The following is an 18,911-nucleotide window of genomic DNA, read 5'->3' as shown; positions in this document are numbered from 1 at the left end:
GGATATTCCACAACATATATAAATATATATATGATTGTACTATTTGTTAAAATTAAAAACAAATCTTTATAGTTACACACATGTGCTTCCTTTTCTTTTTACACAGAATTAAATCATGGCCTAATTTGATTTTCCAGGATGTAATGAATCAGCCAATATTTTTCAGAGTTAATCATTATTTTGATTTCATAATTTCCAACAATGAGAATGATGCTTCAAATAGTAGATAGTACAAAATATGAAGGTTTAGGATCATATCAGAAAAAACAGAAATTATATAATAATATGATAGTTTAATTATCTTATTTTTATTGATGTTCTGTCTCCATTTTTCGATCACCTTAAAATGCATTCTCAGCCATCGTCAAGATCCTCTCTTAGGCCCAAGGAAACTCCTCATCTCAGGATCAACTACTGGTCTGTTTCTCGAATGAGTCAGAAAACTAGCATTCTGCTTCAAGCAGCCTTTTTTTTTTTTTTTTTTTTTTTTTTTTTTTTGCGGATTTTTTTTTTTTTTTTTTTTTTTTTTTTTTTTTTTTTTTTTGCCACACTACTTACGGCTTGTTGTTATTACATGGGGTGGATCCATACCTAAGTTTGTGCCTACACTCCACCTCCTAAACTAGAATCTCACCCACGGTTGTAAGTTGAAAGCCAATAGCAGCGGTGGAGAGAGGCACGTGAGCATGCATAGAGGGACGTGTGCAACCTCGGGTAGCCTGGGGAATCCAAAAGCTCCTCAGCTGGCTTCAAGGCGCACAGTCTCTGCGTAAGCCACAAGGGTGCGCCTTCTGACGAGCTCAGGTCATGGCACGCAAGTACTTTTACTTCGACTACGACTATTATGGCGTGAGCTTCTATGAGGAAGAAGTAACGACTGAATCTGAAAAAAGGGTGATCTGTGCAGCAAACAGTGGCAGCTTTGACAATAGAGTCATGGGCACTCTGAATAAGCCATATTTTGAGAGCCACCAGAGCTCTGTAGACAGTCACCGCTATCAGGGCCGTGACATGAATGACAACCAAGCCACTGAGCAAGAAGAGCTGGAGGTGGCCAGGACTGTGGTAGGTGAACAGCCATCATTCAGGGTTCGTGAGAGACCATACAGATTCACGCCTGGACAACTGTGGGAACTGCGGGCAGTCTTCGAAGAAACTCACTACCCAGATGCCCTCAGAAGGTGTGTACGAGGTCTGTCCTTCAGGACTTTGGGCTCCTTTTCCTCTCCTCTGACCTTTCCTCACTCTTGTTAAAAGTTTTTAATGTCTTGAGATTCAGCATATAGACTCACCCTCGCTAAGTATAGATTTGCCCCTGAGGTAGAAGCTCCTCGAGGAGCTTCAGGGTAAAGAGCCTCCTCCGTGGGCGCCACAGGAGTGCGCCCTCTAGCTAGCTCAGGCCATGATCTCACTCTGAGGAAGAAATAGCCATTGAACCTGAGCAAAGGGGTGATCTACACAGCAGCAGGCAGTGATGGCTTTTGCAAAGGAGTCTTGGGTTCCTTGAATGAGTGGCATTGTCGGGGCCACCAGAGCCCTGTAAGCGACCATGACATCTTTTTTAGTTTTGTTAAACCGGGGTCTGAGTTGTGCAGGCTCGCCTTGAACCAACCATGACGTATCTTCATGGTCAAATGTCTTTACGAAGGTCTTCTTCGGCCGGGCGGTGGTGGCACAGGCCTTTAATCTCAGCACTCGGGAGGCAGAGCCAGGCAGATTTCTGTGAGTTCGAGGCCAGCCTGGTCTACAGAGTGAGATCCAGGGCAGGCACCAAAACTACTCAGAAACCTTGTCTCGAAAGAAAAAAAAAAGTCATCTTCTCCCCTCTAAGTCTGGGTATGTTTTGAAGTGAGTTATCGATGTTCAAATATGCTGTCTGACTGCATGATATTTTCTTCTCAGGATCATTTCTTTCAATACACAGAAACGTTAAAATTTATTAAACATTCATATTTATCTATTTTATATGTATTGCCTTGTGGGGCCTGCTTTTTGTACATAAAATTTTTCAGAGATCAAATGTTGAGAGAATGAAGACTTCCATGCCCCTACAAACATATACCATTCTGGCAGTCAGTTTGTGTAGTTAGCTGTACCTAGTGGCACAGCTCTGTAATCTCAGCCACATGAAAGGCAGATCCAAGAAGATGGAAACTTCCAGGTTTATCAGGGTTCAGGAGGATGCTCAAGGCTAGCATGAGCAGCTTACTGTGATTCAGTCTCAAAATAAGACTGAAAAAATATAAATACTAATATAAATATAAAAACACATACAACTCAGTGGTAGACTCCTTGCCTAGCATATCTGGGACTACAGTACAATTCCTAGTGCCATAAAAACTGTGTAATTTGTATGTGGCAGATTTAGGCATTTGTTTCTTTAAGAGTACATTAATAACGCTAGACCACACAGCAATAAAAGCAGTCTTTAATTTTCAGAGAAGGTAAAAACCACTTTTTTTTCTCTCTCTCATATATTACATCACTACCATAGTTTCTCCTCCCTCCACTCCTCTCATACCCCCCCACACCCCTTCTCCCAAAATGCACCACTCCTCCATTTCCCTTCAAACCACTTCTAAATAAATCTCCTTCTAAGGATTGCTGAAAAGTCTACTTGTAGAGGTGTGATGGAGATAGTATTTTTTAAAAATTTTATTAAAATTATTTTTCTGTAGCTGTAAGTTTTCTCCAGTCCTACCTGCCCAGTAGTCCCGCAGCCGCTTATAAAATAATCACTCAGAGGTTTAATATTATTTACAGACTGTATGGCCTGTGGCAGGCCTCTTGCTAGCTAGCTCTTATATCTTAAATTAACCCATTACTAATAATCTATGTTTTGACACGTGTTCTGTGGCTTTACCATTCTGTTGGCATGTTGCTCTTGAGGTGGCAGGCTGGTGTCTCCCCAGACTCTGCCTTTTTCTTTCCTGTCTCTCTCCTTGGAATTCCCACCTGCCTCTAAGCTGCCTTGCTATAGGCCAAAGCAGCTAATATATTAACTGATGGGAGCAGCATATATTCGCAGCATACAGAAAGACATCCTTCAGCACTTCCTCTTTTATACCTAATCAAAAAGGAAGGTTTTATCTTTAATATAGTAAAATCATATATAACAAACAGTTATGAAGCAAGAATTACATTTACACTATCTAGTCTATTTGTATTTGGCAAAACTAAAGAAAATACTCTATCATCTATCTTATTTCTGTGAGTCAAAATTTTCATATCTAATTTATCTTTTATCATAACCAAGGAAAATTATAATTGTGACTATCAAGTCTTCAACTACATCAAAGACCCCAGAAGGATATAACATTACCTAAGTAAACAGGATGTGCTTTGTAAGCAGCTTCCTAAATTCTGGAAATGACAGCGACAGCTGGCTGCCTGGACAGTCACCCAAAGTTCCTCTGCAGTGTTGGGGCATCCATCTTCAGCCTACAGGCCTAGAGTCTCTCAGTCGCTTCTCCCTGTGTCCTGCAGAATGTCTGACAGTCTCCTCTGAGAAGGAGGAAACAGAAGTACCATCTTGCCTTGTTTTGGCAAAATTTAGTGATCATTTTTCCATGAGTTCTACATGTTCAGTCGATAAAAAATTTTGTCAAGCAGTCCAGGCAACAACAGTTTCTTGCACAAATAGCTAACTTTTGCCATATGGAATGCAAACTCCATATGGAATTTCTTCAATGCCCATCATCTTCTTTGAAGTAAATTGGTGCTGCCAGGAGCAGATGTATCTCATTGTCCAGAAAGTCTAAGTTTTTAAAACATTTTAAATGCCATATTCTGGAGGCTTTGAAGTCTTTGAAGATTACCTATTTGAAATGTATCTCTACATATCTAAAAAACATAATTAATATGACTATAAGTTTGACTATTATAGATGACTATTAATTTGTACTTTTTAATTATATATTACATTTTAAATGAGCTGCATAAGCATAATACCCTAAACAAGAGCAAAAATACACATGCAGTATAACAAAATTAACTTTAAATATTTATCAATAAACTAAAATCCATAGCAATGTAAAACATTTCAAATAAGTTGTTGCTCTTTAAAAGTAGGTTCAATAATGTATCCTTTCATCCTATCATATCTATATCCCCTTTTCATCTTTAGAAAGAGATTGCATTTATAATCAACCTCCTTTAAATAAAATAAACATTTATAAACAATATTTTGGGAATTTGGGCATAGCTTCTCATACTACTTCCTGCTGATTGAGGACACTGGTAATCTTATGGGGATCCTGAGAAAATTAAGAATTATAGTTAAATCTTGGCTGTAGTAGTCTGTGAGGCTGTATTGACCTTTCAGAGGGTCTTGGTTGATCGAACCATATTAGCCTGGAAGCAATCCACAGGTTGTCATCTTCTGTGGAAACAAAAGCAGAACCTCTTTTCCAAAGCAATATATCCTTAGACACAAATTTTGAAGTCAAGATATCTTTAAAATATACATATTGGTTTAAATCAGCAGCCTTACAATCAAATGTCTTTCTGCAGTTAAAAAAAATCCCAAAGATAGTATAATCCAGACTCTCTGTGTAATTTCCATCTTTATGTGGATTAATTTTTATACTACTTTTCTGTTTCTTTAAAGACTTTACTTTTTTTGGGGTGGGGGTTTCGACACAGGGTTTCTCTGTGTAGCTTTGCGCCTTTCCTGGGACTCACTTGGTAGTCCAGGCTGGCCTCGAACTCATAGAGATCCACCTGCCTCTGCCTCCCGAGTGCTAGGATTAAAGGCGTGTGCCACCACCGCCCGGCCAAGACTTTACTTTTTTAATTATCTATTTCTTTATATAACTGTCTATCCTCCTTTTCCTCTCTCTTCTAAGCCTACGTACATTTTTTCACACACTGTAAACTGTTTAGAGGTTTATTCCATCTGAATCTGTCTTTTGTGTATTTATAATCCTTCTCTGAACAGAAGACATGTTCAATTGATAAACTGTGTGGCTAGGACAAAAACTAGCAGCCTTGGCTGTTGACTCTGCCCATTTCAGCTTCCCAACATGGAGGAGGTAACCAGGAGAGTCACACTTACCTTGTTAACTCTGGGGTCTATGCTGCTATCAGGTAGCATGCAGCTGGCCCATAAACCCTTCTTGTCTGTATGAGTAAAGGTTAAATCCACCATGCAGCGTGCTGTGCAGCTTGGATATGCCACTCTGTAGCAAAGTGGGAATCCGCCAAGCTGTGCTCAAGCTCAGATACTGCGGCATCTCTGTACCTTGGCATCTCTATATCTCAGCCCACATGAGACATGAAGTAGAAAGCTGTTTTGGACTCTACTTTAGAATCTCTTATTAAGTTCTCTCAGGTTTTAGGTGGAAACTTGAGCCAACATTTTGGGTAGCCAAATGTAGCCATAAGTTTTCTTCAGTCCTGCCTGGTCCCATGGTCTAACAGCCACTTATAAAATAATCACTTAGAGGCTTAATATCATTTACAAGTTGTATGGCCTTGCCATTGGCCAAAGCAGCTTATTTATTTATGGAAACAACATATATTCACAGTGTACAGAAAGACATCCCCCAGCACTTTTCATACAATATATTTTAATCCTCGTCTTCCTCTCTCCCAACTCTTCCAATATCCTCCCTATCCATTCAACTTCATGAACTTTCACTTTCTCAAAAAAAGAAGACAAAACAAAACAGGAAAAACAACAAAACCAAAACCCAAATCAAAGCAAACAAACTTAAAAAAAGAAAACAAGACAAAAAATAACAAAACAAAGCAATACACACACACACACACACACACACACACACACACACACACACACACACAAGAAACAAAACAAAACAGAGTATCTTTTGTGTTGGCCAACTTCTCCTGGACATGGGACCTGCCCTGGAGTGTTGTGCTGATGATGGTGTCCTTTGCCATACAGAAGCTTTTCAGTTTTATGAGGTCCTATTTATTAACTTTTAGTTTTATGACCTGTGCTATCCATGTCCTATTCAGAAAGTCTTTTCCTGTGCCAGTGTGTTCAGGGCTGTTCCCCACATTCTCTTCTATCAGGTTCAGTGTAACTGGTTTTATGTTGAGGTCTTTTTTCCACCTGGACTTGAGTTTTGTGCAGGATGATAGATATGGATCTATTTGCATTCTTCTACATGCAGACATCCAATTTGACCAATACCATTTGTTGAAGATGCTGTCATTTTTCATGTGTATTTTTGGGTTCATGTGTGTGTGGATTTATGTCTGGGTCTTCAATTCCATTCCATTGGTAAACCTGTCTGTTTTTATGTCAATACCATGCTTTTTTTTATTGCTGTAGCTCTTTAACACTACTTGTGATCTGAGATGGCAATACCTCCAGCCATTCTTTTATTATTGAGGATTATTATGCTATCCTGGGTTTTCTTTATTTTTATATGGATTTAAGATTTTTAAAATTTTCTATGAAGAACTATGTTGGAATGTTGATGGGGATTGCATTGAATCTGTGGATTTGGTTTTGTTAGGATGGCCTTTTTCATAATATTAATTCTATAAGTCTATGAGTATAAAAGTTCTTTTCGTCTTCTGGTGTTTTTGATTTCTTTCTTCAGTGTCTTAACATTTTTATTATAGGTCTTTCACTTGTTTGGTAAGAGTTTCCTAAAAATATTTTATATTTTTGAGGCTTTGTAGAAGGTACTATTTCCATGATTTCTCTTATAGTATGTGTGTCCTTTGTATATTACAAGGCTACTGATTTTTATGTGTTGATTTTGTATCCTGCTACTTTGCTGAAAGTGCTTATCAGCTATAGAAGTTTCCTGGTGGAGTTTTTCGAGTCTTTTATGTATAGTAGCATATCACTTGCAAATAAAGAATACTTTGTCTTCTTCCTTTTCAAGTTGTATCCCCTTGATCTCCTTCAGTTGTCTTACTGCTCTAGCTAAGACTTCAAGTACTATGTTGAATAGATATGGGGAGCATGGGCAGCCTTGCCTTGTTCCTGATTTGAGTGGAAATGCTTTGAGTTTCTCTCCATTTATTTTGATGTCAGCTATAAGCTTGCTGTATATTGCATTTATCATGTTGAGGTATGTCTCTTGTGTCCTTGGTCTCTCCAGGACTTTTATCATGAAGAGATGTTGGGTTTTATCAAAGGCTTTTTCTGTATCTAATGAAATCATCATGTTTTTTTTCTTTTAGTCTGTTTATGTGGTGGATTATGTTTATTTATTAATGTATATTGAACCTCCCTGCATCTCTGGGATGAAGTCAACTTGAACACAGTAGATAATCTTTTTGATGTGTTCTTGGATTCAGTTTGTAAACATTTTATTGAGAATTTTTACATATGTGTTCATAAAGGATTTTGGCCTGCGATTTTTTTATTTTTGCTAGTTCTTTGTGTGGTTTTGCTATTAAGATAAAGTGGCTTCATAAAAAGAGTTAGAAAATGTTCTTTCAGTTTCTATTTGTAGGATAATTTGAGGAGGGTTAGTGTTAGTTCTCCTTTGAAGGCCTGGTAGAATTCTGGACTGAATCCATCTGGCCCTGAGATTTTTTTGGTAGGGAGATTTTAAATTACTATTTGTATTTCACCAGGAATTTAAACTGTTATTTCATCTTGATTTAAATTTGATAGGTTGTATATATATATAAATTTACTCTCTTTAAGGTTTTTCCACTTTGATGGAATACAGATTTTAAAGTGTTTTTATGATTCTCTGAATTTCCTTAGAGTCTGTTGTAGTTCCTCCCTTTTCATCTCTAATTTTATTAATTTAGAACTTCTTCCTCTGTCATTTGGTTAATTTAGCCAAAGATTTGTTGATTTTATTGATTTTTTACAATGAACCAAATCTTTGTTACATTGACTCTTTGTAAGTTTTTTTTTCTATTGCATTGATTTCTTCCTGTCTAGTCTTTTGGGGTATTACTTCTTATTTTTCTAGACCTTTCAAGTGTGTCATGAAGTTATTAATATGGGATTTCTCCATTTTTATGTAGGTATATAGTACTATTAACTTGCCTCATTGTCTCCTACAGGTATGGGTAGTTTGTGTTTTCATTTTAATTCAATTCTAAGTTTTTAAATTCCATCTTGATTTCTGTCTTGACCAAATTTTCATTCAGTGGTGAGTTGTTCAGTTTTCATGATTCCATATAATTTATGCCACTTCTGTTGTTGATATTCCAGCTTTAATCCTTCGTAGTCAGATAGGATGCAGAATGTTATTTCAAATTTCTTATATATATTAAGACTTGCTTTGTGAGCTGGTAAGACACAATGTCTCAATATTTTCTCTATTTATTTTTGAAAAAGTTTGGGTAGATTGTTCTAAAGTTCTCTGTTAGGTCCACATGATTTGTGACACTTTTTTCCTTTTTAATTTTTAAAATTTTTATTTTTGAGATCATAATTTAACTGCAACATTTCTCCTTTTCATTTCCTCCCTCCAAAATCTTCCATATACCCCTTTCCATTCTCCTTCAAATTCATGGCCTCTTTAAAAAAATCAAATTGTTATGGTGTGTGTGTGTGTGTGTGTGTGTGTGTGTGTGTGTGTGTGAACATATATATTCCTAAATAGAACCTGTTCAGTCACTATAACACTACCTGTATGTATGTTTTTGGGGCTTTGGCCTTAGATAGTCAATTAGAGTGCTCTTCCCTGGGGAAGGCCACCTCTCCCATTTCTAGCCTTCTTCAGTTGCCTATAGTTCTTTGTGTACAGTTGAGGCCTCGTGGGCTTCTTTCCCTCCAGTTTGGGATGTTCATTGGTGTCATCCTTGTTCAGCTTGCCTTAAGTGTTGGAATGTTTTGCAGATGTATCATTGGAACTGGGCTCCACAAGTATACATATTGATTGGTTGTGCTTTTCTGTTAGTGGTCTCTGTCTGTTGAAAAGAGAAGCTTCCTTAATGAAGGGAGAAGACTAAACTTATCTGTGGGGATAAGGACAAATGTTTTAGACTATTGTTAGGGATTATTCTGGTTTATTAAATTAGTGGTATGTTGTTAGTTAGAAGTTTCTGTTTATTTTTTATGTAGATGACCTGTCTATTGGTAAGAGTGGATATTGAAATTGCTTATTATCACTATGTTAATATGTGATTGTAGCTATTTTTATGAACTTGGAAGCCCTTGTGTTTGGTGCATAAATGTCCAGAATTGTAATTTTTTCTTTTGGCAGATTTTTTCTTTAATGACTATATAGTGTTCTTTCCTATCTCTTCTGATTAGTTTTGTTTTGAAACCTGTTTTGTCAGATATTAAAATAGCTACAGCTGCTTGTGTCTTGGTTCCATTTGCTTGGAATACCATTTCCCATCCTTTTACCCTAAGGTAACATCTGTCCTTGGTGGTGAGCTGTGTTTCTTGAATGCAGCAGAAAGATGGATCCCATTTTCTTATCAAATCTGTTAGTCTGTGTTTTTTTTTTGAGGGGGTAATAGTATAGATCATTAGTATAGATAGCTATTAATGATTGGTGTTTATTGATTCCTGTTATTTGTTGTGGTGTAGGATTTCTCCTCTTTTGATTAACGATTCCAGGATTATTTATTCTTTGTGTCTTCTTGAGCATAGTTAACATTCTCTTCAGCCTGAAGTTTCCTTCTAGTGCCTTCTATAAAGCTGGATTGGTGGGGAGAAATTGCTTAAATCTATTTTTATCTTGAAATGTTTTTTTCTTTTTCTGTCAACTGTGATTAATAATTTTCTAGGTCTAGTGGCCTGATCTGACATCTATGATCTCTTAGAGCTTCTAGAACATCTATACAATCCCTTCTGGCTTTCAGACTCTATAGAAAAGTCAGGTGTTATTCTAATTGTCCTGCCTTTACATGTGACTTGGTCCTTTTCCCTTGCAGCTTTTTGTTCTATATATTTAGTGTTTTAATTATTATGTGGCCAGGGTATTTTCTTTTCTTGTCCAGGCTATTTGGTGTTCTGTATGTTTCTTGTACCTTGATAAGCTTCTCTTTCTTTAGAATGGGTAAGTTTTCTTTTATAGTTTTGTTGAAAATATTTTTGGCGCCTTTGAACTAGGCTTTTTTTTCCTTCTCTATACCTATTATTTGTAATTGTGGTGTTTTAATATTGTCCCAGATTTCCTGGGTTATTTATGCATGGATTTTTCTTTTTAATATTTAACACTTTCTTTTACTAAGATATTCATTTCATCTACTTTGTCTTCAAGATCTGAAATTCTGTCTTTTGTGTCTTTTAATCTGTTGCTGAGGCTTAGATATGAGCTTTTTGTTTGGCATCCTGAGTTTTTCATTTTCCTTTTTATTTCATTTTGGGTTTTCTTTGGTGATTCTATTTCTTTGTTAAATTCTACTTGCATGTCTTGAATTGCTTTCACTATTTCACTCAAGGGTTTGGTGTTTTCGTGGTCTTTAAGGTATTCATTTATGTCTTCTTTAAAGTCTTTGAACATATTAAGAATCAGTGTTTTTGAAGTCCTTGGCTTGTGTGTCAGCTAAATTGCTTTTCTTATAGCCTAACATAATAGAGTTGCTGACTTCTTGAGGAAGCACATTGCATTGATTCATGTTTGTGTTTTGGTGCTGGGACCTAGGCATCTAAAGTTATGATGTTTAAGGTGTTTCTTGGTATAGACATCTGGTGACATCTTTGTTGGGTGGGTCCTTTGGTCCTAGCTGCTGTAAGGCTAGCAGTGGGGTAGCTGTGCCTCATCCAAGTATGGTGGCTGGGGGTCCTTGGCAGAGTTGTTGTGCAGGTCAGTGAGGAGTCACAAAGAATGAAGCTGGGCAAGAAAGAAAGGATGAGAGGGGCAGTGGGAGAGAACTAGAGAGAGGCTGAGTCCCTAAGGGATTAGGGTGGGCTGGGAGGAGGGCCTCCTGGAGGCAGGCTACAACAGAAGTAAGAATAACTATGGAGAGTGAGGTATTAAATTTTAAAGTACACACGGCATATACTAATTATAGTTGATTCCCTGCCTAGTATGGAATATTCAATGTTTGTCTTTTTTTTCTCTCCACAGAAAAGAGCTGGCAGACCTCATGAATGTGGATGAACAGAAAGTGAAGGTCAGTCGGTTTATGTATTAGTTTACCACAGTGCTGATCTCAGACCTGCCTCAAAACATGGATGACCTTGTCCTAGGCATGTGCAATTGCTGTATTTTTTCCTTGTGTGTTTTATGTTGGTAAATAAGATTTGGACTACATGACCTTGGAAAATGGAAAATGGAAAAGGGAAACATCAGCTAGTGTTTCTACCCCATGACTGGCAGTCACATGTGCTCCTAAAGTAAAAGCAAAACAAAATAAACAGCATCTTCACCCCTCTCTCTCATATATATATATGTATATATATATATATATATATTATATATTATATATATATGTGTGTGTGTGTGTGTGTGTGTGTGTGTGTAGCATGGATATCTTCACATATATGAATGTTTATACATATATATGAGCCATAATTAACATTTTGTTCCTTGTGACACACAGGGGTATTTCACAGAGGTCTTCTGTTGGGCATCATTTTGAAACTCAGGGTGACTTGGAAATGATCATGTGGTTGCAGAGAGTATCTGGGTCGCAAAAGATCATGTGTACACTTGGTAAAAGAATGAATGAATGAAAAACTATGAGAGAAATGGAATAATGCCATAAAATACTCTTTCATAAACTAAAGCCTTTCCATATTACGTGAGAAAAATGTGGAAAGAGAGCTTAAAGTCCAAGGGGGTGAATTTCTTCATTTCTTTGAGAAGGTTTTGTAAAAAGTGATCCAGACAGTAGCAGTTCTAAATGTAAGTTTCTTGCATTATTATATCTTGTGTCCAGGACAAACATTGCCCCAAATTCCCACTAGGGTGGAAGAGTTGGTTCTTGTCTACAAAGGAAGTTCATGATCACCTTGGGATGCATGAGACTGTCTAAGGGAAATTTTTTTAAAAAAATGACTGTAAGCCTATGCACAGAGAGAGAGCTTGACACATGGCTCTAATTGGGTAAAGTTGCATAGACTAAAGGGTGTGGTATTGTGTGCTATGTGATACTTTTCTTTGCTTTTCTGCTGGTGGCATACAAAACAGGAATTAAGAAACTGTAGACAAGTTCTTGACCATGCACAACTTGGAGCTGCAGCCATGCAAAGCATGTGAGCACTTAAAAACTGCATGGTGGGTTCAAAAGAGATTCATGGGGGCAAATGATACTCCATGATGTGTTTTCCCATCACAGCAGCAACTGCTAAATATGTTAATCTAATCCTCTCTCCCTCTGATTTCAGGATTGGTTTAACAACAAGAGAGCTAAACTTAGGAAGATTCAGAGGACAATAATGACAAACACGCATCCCCCTCCTACCAAGGAAGACCTCGCCATGAAGAGTTTGGTGGAGGCTAAGAATATCATCATTCTCCAGGAACAAGTCGGGGATGGGCTCATCTGGTCTCATCAGGACTCTGACATCCATGCCGGCCAGGACATCCCTATCTTCCCCCCTTACATTAGCAATAAAGTAAAGAATTATCCATTTACTCCTTGTGTGTGCCCTCCACAGAAAAGGCTGCTTTATTACAATTTCTACAGAAGGCAGCACAGAGCAGGTGAGGGGCTGGAGCACATAGTGGTCACACCCTTCCTGGCAGTGAGGGAAGGCTCTGCCTGAGCAGCTTTCATGGGCAGTACTGTCCTGGCTTCACAGTCTGCTGCAGCCTCCCAGGGGCCTGTCAGGAACTCTCCTGGGACTTGTGTGATCAGTGTCTTAGCTACTGATTCCCCACATGCTGTCTGTGAAGAGGCTCTTGGGGCAAGGGGATGTGAGTGGAATCAGGAGGCCATGAACATGAGCATCAGGCACTGGCAGCAGCAGTTGATGTGTGTACCTAAGAAGCAACCATTCATTTAAAAACAACAGATCTGTCGCAGCACGCCAATCACAGCACAAGGAAGACCGTGAGGAACTCAAGGGATGGCGAGTAAGAGGCTTAGACTGTATGGTTAACTACCTTTGTTCACCCCCATCAGGGCAGGCTGGTAAGGAAAGTGCACACATACAATTTCTCCACATTTTTATTTTGCTATCCTTGCTCCCACTTCAGCAAATTCTCATTTCATCATTTTTCACAGAGAGAACTGTTTAGAAGTGACTTCATCGTGTCAAAAACATTTAAGGTTGTTTTAAGAACTCCCTAGTGTTGATAGGCCATGGCTGGCTGATATACATGGGAGGCCTGCCCTATTCTGAAGAGAAAGGAGAGGGGAGGTTGAGGGGAGGGACTGGGAGGAGAGGAGGGAAGGAGGAGAAAATGTGATCAGGCTGGGAAAAATTAACTTTAAAAAAGAAAAAAGAAAAAACTCCCTAGCACAGCCAGGGAGATTGCTCAGTGGGCAAAGGGACACAATGACATTCCTGAAGACCCAATTTCAATCCCTGGGCCCCACAGGATGGAAGGAGAGAACAGACTGTCTCAGATTTCCTGCTGACATCCACATGTTCAGGTGCTGTGCCATGCTCACACACATACTCTTGGAAGTAAAATTCTAATAAGGAACTGGAGTTGAGGAATACACTGATAATTGACTACATCATATGTGTTCATTTACAGGTGTATTCACTTTTAGCTATGAATGTTTTTTGTGGTATATGTATGCATGTTTCTGATTGTGGGTAAAAATGTAGGAGGACACAGTCAGCAACCCTCCCCACCTTATTTTTCATACTTTAATTCATTTATTCATTTGTGTGTGTGTGTGTGTGTGTGTGTGTGTGTGTGTGTGTGTGTGTGTGTGTGTTGGGTATGTGACAGAGAATTGGGGGGAGGGAGAGGGAAGAAGTGTAAGAGAGTAAGGGGGAGGGAGATGGAGGGTGTATAAAAGAGAGAGGGGACACAGGGCACAGGCACATGTGTGAATGGCAGATGCTAGGCAACACCTTTTAGGAGTCTCATTTTGCCTTCTGTGGTGCTCGGCCAGTGTTCCTGCTGTCTCCTTCTTTTTGGGACTTATATTAACAGCTTGCAGTCGCTTTTCTCTGGTTGTTGCAGGTTATACCCCTGTATGTGTGCTGGGATTCCAGATGCTCACCACTGTATCTGGCCTTAAGTGGATCTGAGAACACATTCAAATACTCAGGCTTTCTTGCTAAATGCTTTTATGTGTTGAACCAGCTCTACAGAAAACATTCCTTGTTTTTTGATACAAGACCTCTCTCTCTGGCCTAGAGATGATCAAGTTAACTAGGCTGTCTTACCAGCGACCCCCAGGAATCTAGCCAGTCCCTGCCTATGAATAATAATGTGAATTTGTTCCATCAGGAGGGAAGATATTCAGTAAGCACCCAAAGCAGTTGAGACAGATTTAATGTACTGCCCAGCAGTTCAGTTTTTGGGTTATACCCTGCAAACACCTAAAACCTAGAGTTGGAGTGGGATTTGACCACCCTGATTCACAGCAACAAAACAAAATTCATATGGGCTTCTAGACAAAGTACACCCAGATACCCTTCCATAGACGTTGATAAAAGAAAACACATGACATCTTTGCAAAGATCTCTTTGGGTTATTGTCCAGCCTTGTGAAAGGAGAAATCCAAATGTGTGTGAGCACAATAATGAGCCCGGAGGACACTGTACTAAGTGAAACATGGTAGTCTGAAAAGCACAGGTTCTGCATGACTTCATCTTACGTGATGTAGCTAAAGGACTCAGATTCAGGAGATGAAAACGCATAGTTGTAGCCATGGTCTCCATCAAGGAGAAATAACATGTATTTAATGGGTATGAACTTGTTTGGCAACATAAAGAGATTTCTGGAAACTGTAACAGGCCCCCAGAACTTAGCACAGCTGACTCCATGATGGAAGCACATTTCAGACCATAAAACACAGCAAATAGACAATACCACATACCAAAGTGAAAACAAAGGCCTAATCATCAAAGTCCATAGTTCTAGGAAAGTCTCTAAATGTAATGATCTTGCTTATTGGTTTCTGTAGTTCTGCTTCTGGCTAACTATTCTTGTTAACTGAAATATGTCATCCCATTCTGGAGGTCACATTGAGATCCCGAAGACTAGGACTTCAGACACTGGGATCTCTGAGCCAGGAAGAGGGTGGTGTTCAGGAGACTCTTAGGGAGTATGCAACCTGATGTGTTCCAGGGCTCTGGGATTCACTTTGATCAATTGCTGCTTAACATTTTGGAGGAGTCTGATACCACCACCCCAAAAGGAAACAAGTTAGAAAGCTGCCTAGTCTGCCACCTCCAGAGTTAAGCTTGGTTGACGCACCTTATGTTTAGACACATAGGAGAGGTTGGGGGTAACCTCTGATCCAGTGTCCTGGATCTATGTGAGATGTCACCAGAGTCCCATTCTCTGTTCAGGTATATGAATGTGTGGTAGCTATCCCTGGTTGTCTTTACTGTGTGTGTCTCCGTGTGTCTTTCCATTTGTTTCTGTCAGTTCTGTTTCCCTGCATTGACCAATGGCTTTCTCTGCTGTGAAATTCCCAACCCCCTGATTAATAACTATGACTCTTGTTGGGGACGCAAATCCTTTTGGCTCTGCCAGGTTGCCCAGAGAAACCCCCAAATCCTGCCTGTCCCATTCACAGAGTGCTCACTTGTTTCATCATATGACTCGTTCTCATGTTCTGGTCTCAGTTGGTCCCCACGCTGAGGCTGGGAGGGGCCAATTCTCTCATCCAGGGCTCCCTGCCTCTAAGCAGAATGCACACAGACTTTAGAAATTCATCTACAAACAATGAAACCAGGTATGTGGGGGCTGCAGTAATTACTTTACCTGAAAGGATTTGTGCCCAAGCCAGGTACCTCAGTCCAGAAAGCAAAACTGGTCAATATGACCCAGCCTTTCAGTCAACAAAAAGGAAAGTTCACTACCATATACACAGACAGTAGCTATGCTTTTGCCTCTGTGCACATCCATGGAATTGTCTGTAGAAAAAGAGGGCTTTTCACCATTGGGAAAATGGACATTACAAAAAATAGAGAAAATCTTGGTCCTTCTAGAGGCTATTTGGTTTTCTCTACAAACCGCTATCCTCCACTGCTAAGGACATAAGAAAGATAATTTCTCTGAGGCAAAAGGTAACCAGGCCTCTGACCTGGCCGCCTGGCAAATAGCCTTAAGACCAGTGGGGCCTATTGATATTCTGGTGACATACCCCAACCCAGTGATGCCTGAGACTCCTTGGTACAACCAAAAGAAATAGAGGATGAAAAAAAAATGGCCAACTAAAACCCACAGGTCAATAGAGAACACCAGAGGGGAAGATCATTCTACCACAAACAACTAGCTGGATTCTGGTAATTGACCTTCACAAGGCTACTCATCTAGGGTCCACAGAACTTTCTGAGGTGGTCAGACCAGGGTATGTTATACCTAGACTGGACAGTCTGGCTCAAGCTTTCTCAGCCAGATGCCAGGTTTGTGCTCATGTAAATCCAAACAGAGAGCCCTTACCCAGGAAGGGTCCAAATGAGAGGCCAACATCCTAAGAACTGACTTCACTGAGATCCATCCTGCCAGGGGAGGATAAAAGTACTTACTAGTTTTATAGATACCCTTTCTGGGTAGGTATCAGTGTCCCTCATATGGGATGAAACTGCTCAAATACTAGCTAAAAAGCTTCTTCAGGAACTGGTCCCCTGATTTGGCCTCCCTTTAGCAATGGTGTCCAACAATGGCCTGGCTTTCATACCTAAAACCTCTATAAAATCCCTAAAGCTTTTACTATTAAAAGTAGTGGTAATATACTTAATAGTAACAGCTTTAGAAACAGGTTGAAAATTTCATTGTGCATATAGACCTCAGAATTCTGGGCAGGTTAAAAAAATAAAACATTAACAAAAACTAACAAAACTCACATTAGAGTTCATCGAAGGGTGAATAGACCTTCTTTTGCTTTGCTTTGGGCCTGCTGCACCCCACATAAGGAGAGATTTATCCCCTATGAGATTCTGTTTGGAAGACCTCCCCATTGCTTCCCTGGCTCAGAAACCAGAAGTTGGCAGAACTCCCGAATCATTCCTTTCTCAAGTCACTACAAGTCCTTCATTCCTCCATTCATCAGACTATTCAAGAGATCCAGCTGACCTCAGAATCCACCACCAGTTTTCCATTATTCAAGCATAGTGGTACTGTCTGGTAACCAATGGATAACCAATTGGGTGCTGAAATTTTAAAAGGACCCTACATAGTAATTTTATCCACTCCCATGACCCTGGAGATAGCTGGCCTTATATCATGGATCTACTGCACCCAGGTCAAGAGATTATAAGCCATGGATGATAACAAACTGACTGTCTCCAGACTATGGACACCTTAAAATTAAGGTTTCATTGGGTCCCAGGCCCTTCCACTTTCCACTTGCCATTCCTCTACCTCCTCCTGAGTCTTATGTTTGGTATGAATACAGGGTCATGGTCCAAACCCTAGCACCCTTAGGCCTGAACCTGGGAACTGAGGAAGACAGATACAGGGAAGGTATTAGCTAATATGTCTACAGACCAGAGCCCATATTAATTTTGACTTTTGCTCACTGATGCCCACTTTAAATGCCTGGTTGCAGTGAGAAAAGAAAAGATGTGGGAGTTTATGTTTTGGGATAGGAATACAGAATTTATAATTCTATGCATGCCCTGCAGCCAAACCCCTAGTTGCTAGGAATAAGGAGGTTTCCATTGCAAAAATTGGAATTATAAAACGGAGGCTCCCTTAAAAAAATTCCTTAAAAACAATTCTGGCCTTTTGGAAATAGGGAAAACCTGGGGAACCAGACTTTACACCTGTCTTAGTTGGGGTTTTTACTGCTGTGAAGATACACTGTGACCATGGCAACTCTTATAAAAGAAAACATTTAATTGGGGCTTGCTTTCAGTTTCAGAGGTTTAGTCCATTGTTATCATGGCAGGACATGACAGCATGCAGGCAGACATGGTGCTGGAGAAGGAGCTGAGAGTTTTCCATCCAGATCTGCAGGCAGCAGGAGAGACTATGTCCCACACCAGGCATAGCTTAAGCATATAAGACCTCAAAGCCCACCTCCACAGTGACATACTTTCTCCAACAATGCCACACCTACTCCAAAAAGCAACATCTCCTAATAATGCCATTCCCTATGCACCAAGCATTCAAACACACAAGCCTGTGGGAGCCATACCTATTCAAACCACCACAATACAACAGAAAGGACCCTAGGGATAGATTTAAACTACCCACCCAGGACTTTTGGGTCATAAAAGATATCCTAGCCCTGCTAAAGCCTGACCAACTCTCCCCTCCAAAATACTTAATACATCTGGGGCCAGAATCCCACCTCCTGAAATCCAGGAAGCTGAGGGCTTCTCATCATTATTTTCCACTCTTGACAAGGTCCACCACCTAGTTAATCATTCCTACCCAGAAAGCAGCCAGGATTGCTGGTCCCCAGCCTACATTCTACATAGGGATAGGAATTAATTAGACTGTCAACCCATTGACTAACAAAACTCATTGTGACTTGGGACAGCTCAAAGTTATGTTAGAGGGCTTACAAGGGACTGAAACTTGTCTAATATCCAAAACCTTTAACTAGGCACTTCCCCATATTCTGATGCCTACTATTCTGCCTTATGGGTTAACTCACCTGGGCAACAGCAATATTACTGAGCACCTGAGATGACTTGGTGGTTATGTATTAATGGTTTAACTAAATGTACTTTGTCTGATGCTTTATATAATATAGACCCTAGACTACAAAAGAAAAGGGAGATAGAGCTATTCTTGTCCTCATCCCAGTGCTTGATGCTCTTGTTCATGGCCACCTGATTCCGCACACATCTCCTTCCCCCAAGGAGTGGACATACTTCAGTTCACAGTAACAGTTGGCCAGAAGCAGGACTACAGAAGCTAAACAGCAAGGTTAGTACATTTAGAGACTTTCCCAGAACTATTATGGAC

At 39.7% G+C, this 18,911-nt stretch overlaps 1 protein-coding gene across 1 annotated transcript; it reads left to right on the top strand.

Moving 5' to 3' along the window:
* Positions 1-807: 807 nt before the first annotated feature.
* LOC114709751 (rhox homeobox family member 1-like) lies at positions 808-12,619 on the top strand. Its single transcript, XM_028893717.1, has 3 exons — positions 808-1,181; positions 10,977-11,022; positions 12,239-12,619. Exons 1-3 carry the CDS (start codon positions 808-810, stop codon positions 12,617-12,619), a joined length of 801 nt encoding a protein of 266 aa, XP_028749550.1.
* The last annotated feature ends 6,292 nt before the right edge of the window (positions 12,620-18,911 follow it).

Source organism: Peromyscus leucopus, chromosome X, assembly GCF_004664715.2.
Source record: "Peromyscus leucopus breed LL Stock chromosome X, UCI_PerLeu_2.1, whole genome shotgun sequence".
Classification (NCBI taxonomy): Eukaryota; Metazoa; Chordata; class Mammalia; order Rodentia; family Cricetidae; genus Peromyscus; species Peromyscus leucopus.
The sequence above is the reverse complement of the archived record's forward strand: the minus strand, read 5'-3'. Positions and strand labels throughout refer to the sequence as shown.

What these genes read in the sequence shown, in the direction of transcription:
- LOC114709751 (XM_028893717.1), top strand. Translation starts at nt 808, where the DNA reads ATGGCACGCAAGTACTTTTACTTCGACTACGACTATTATGGCGTGAGC. An exon ending in TACCCAGATGCCCTCAGAAG is followed by an intron (nt 1,182 to 10,976) that starts GTGTGTACGAGG and finishes TTCTCTCCACAG; the next exon opens with AAAAGAGCTGGCAGACCTCA. An exon ending in TGGATGAACAGAAAGTGAAG is followed by an intron (nt 11,023 to 12,238) that starts GTCAGTCGGTTT and finishes CTCTGATTTCAG; the next exon opens with GATTGGTTTAACAACAAGAG.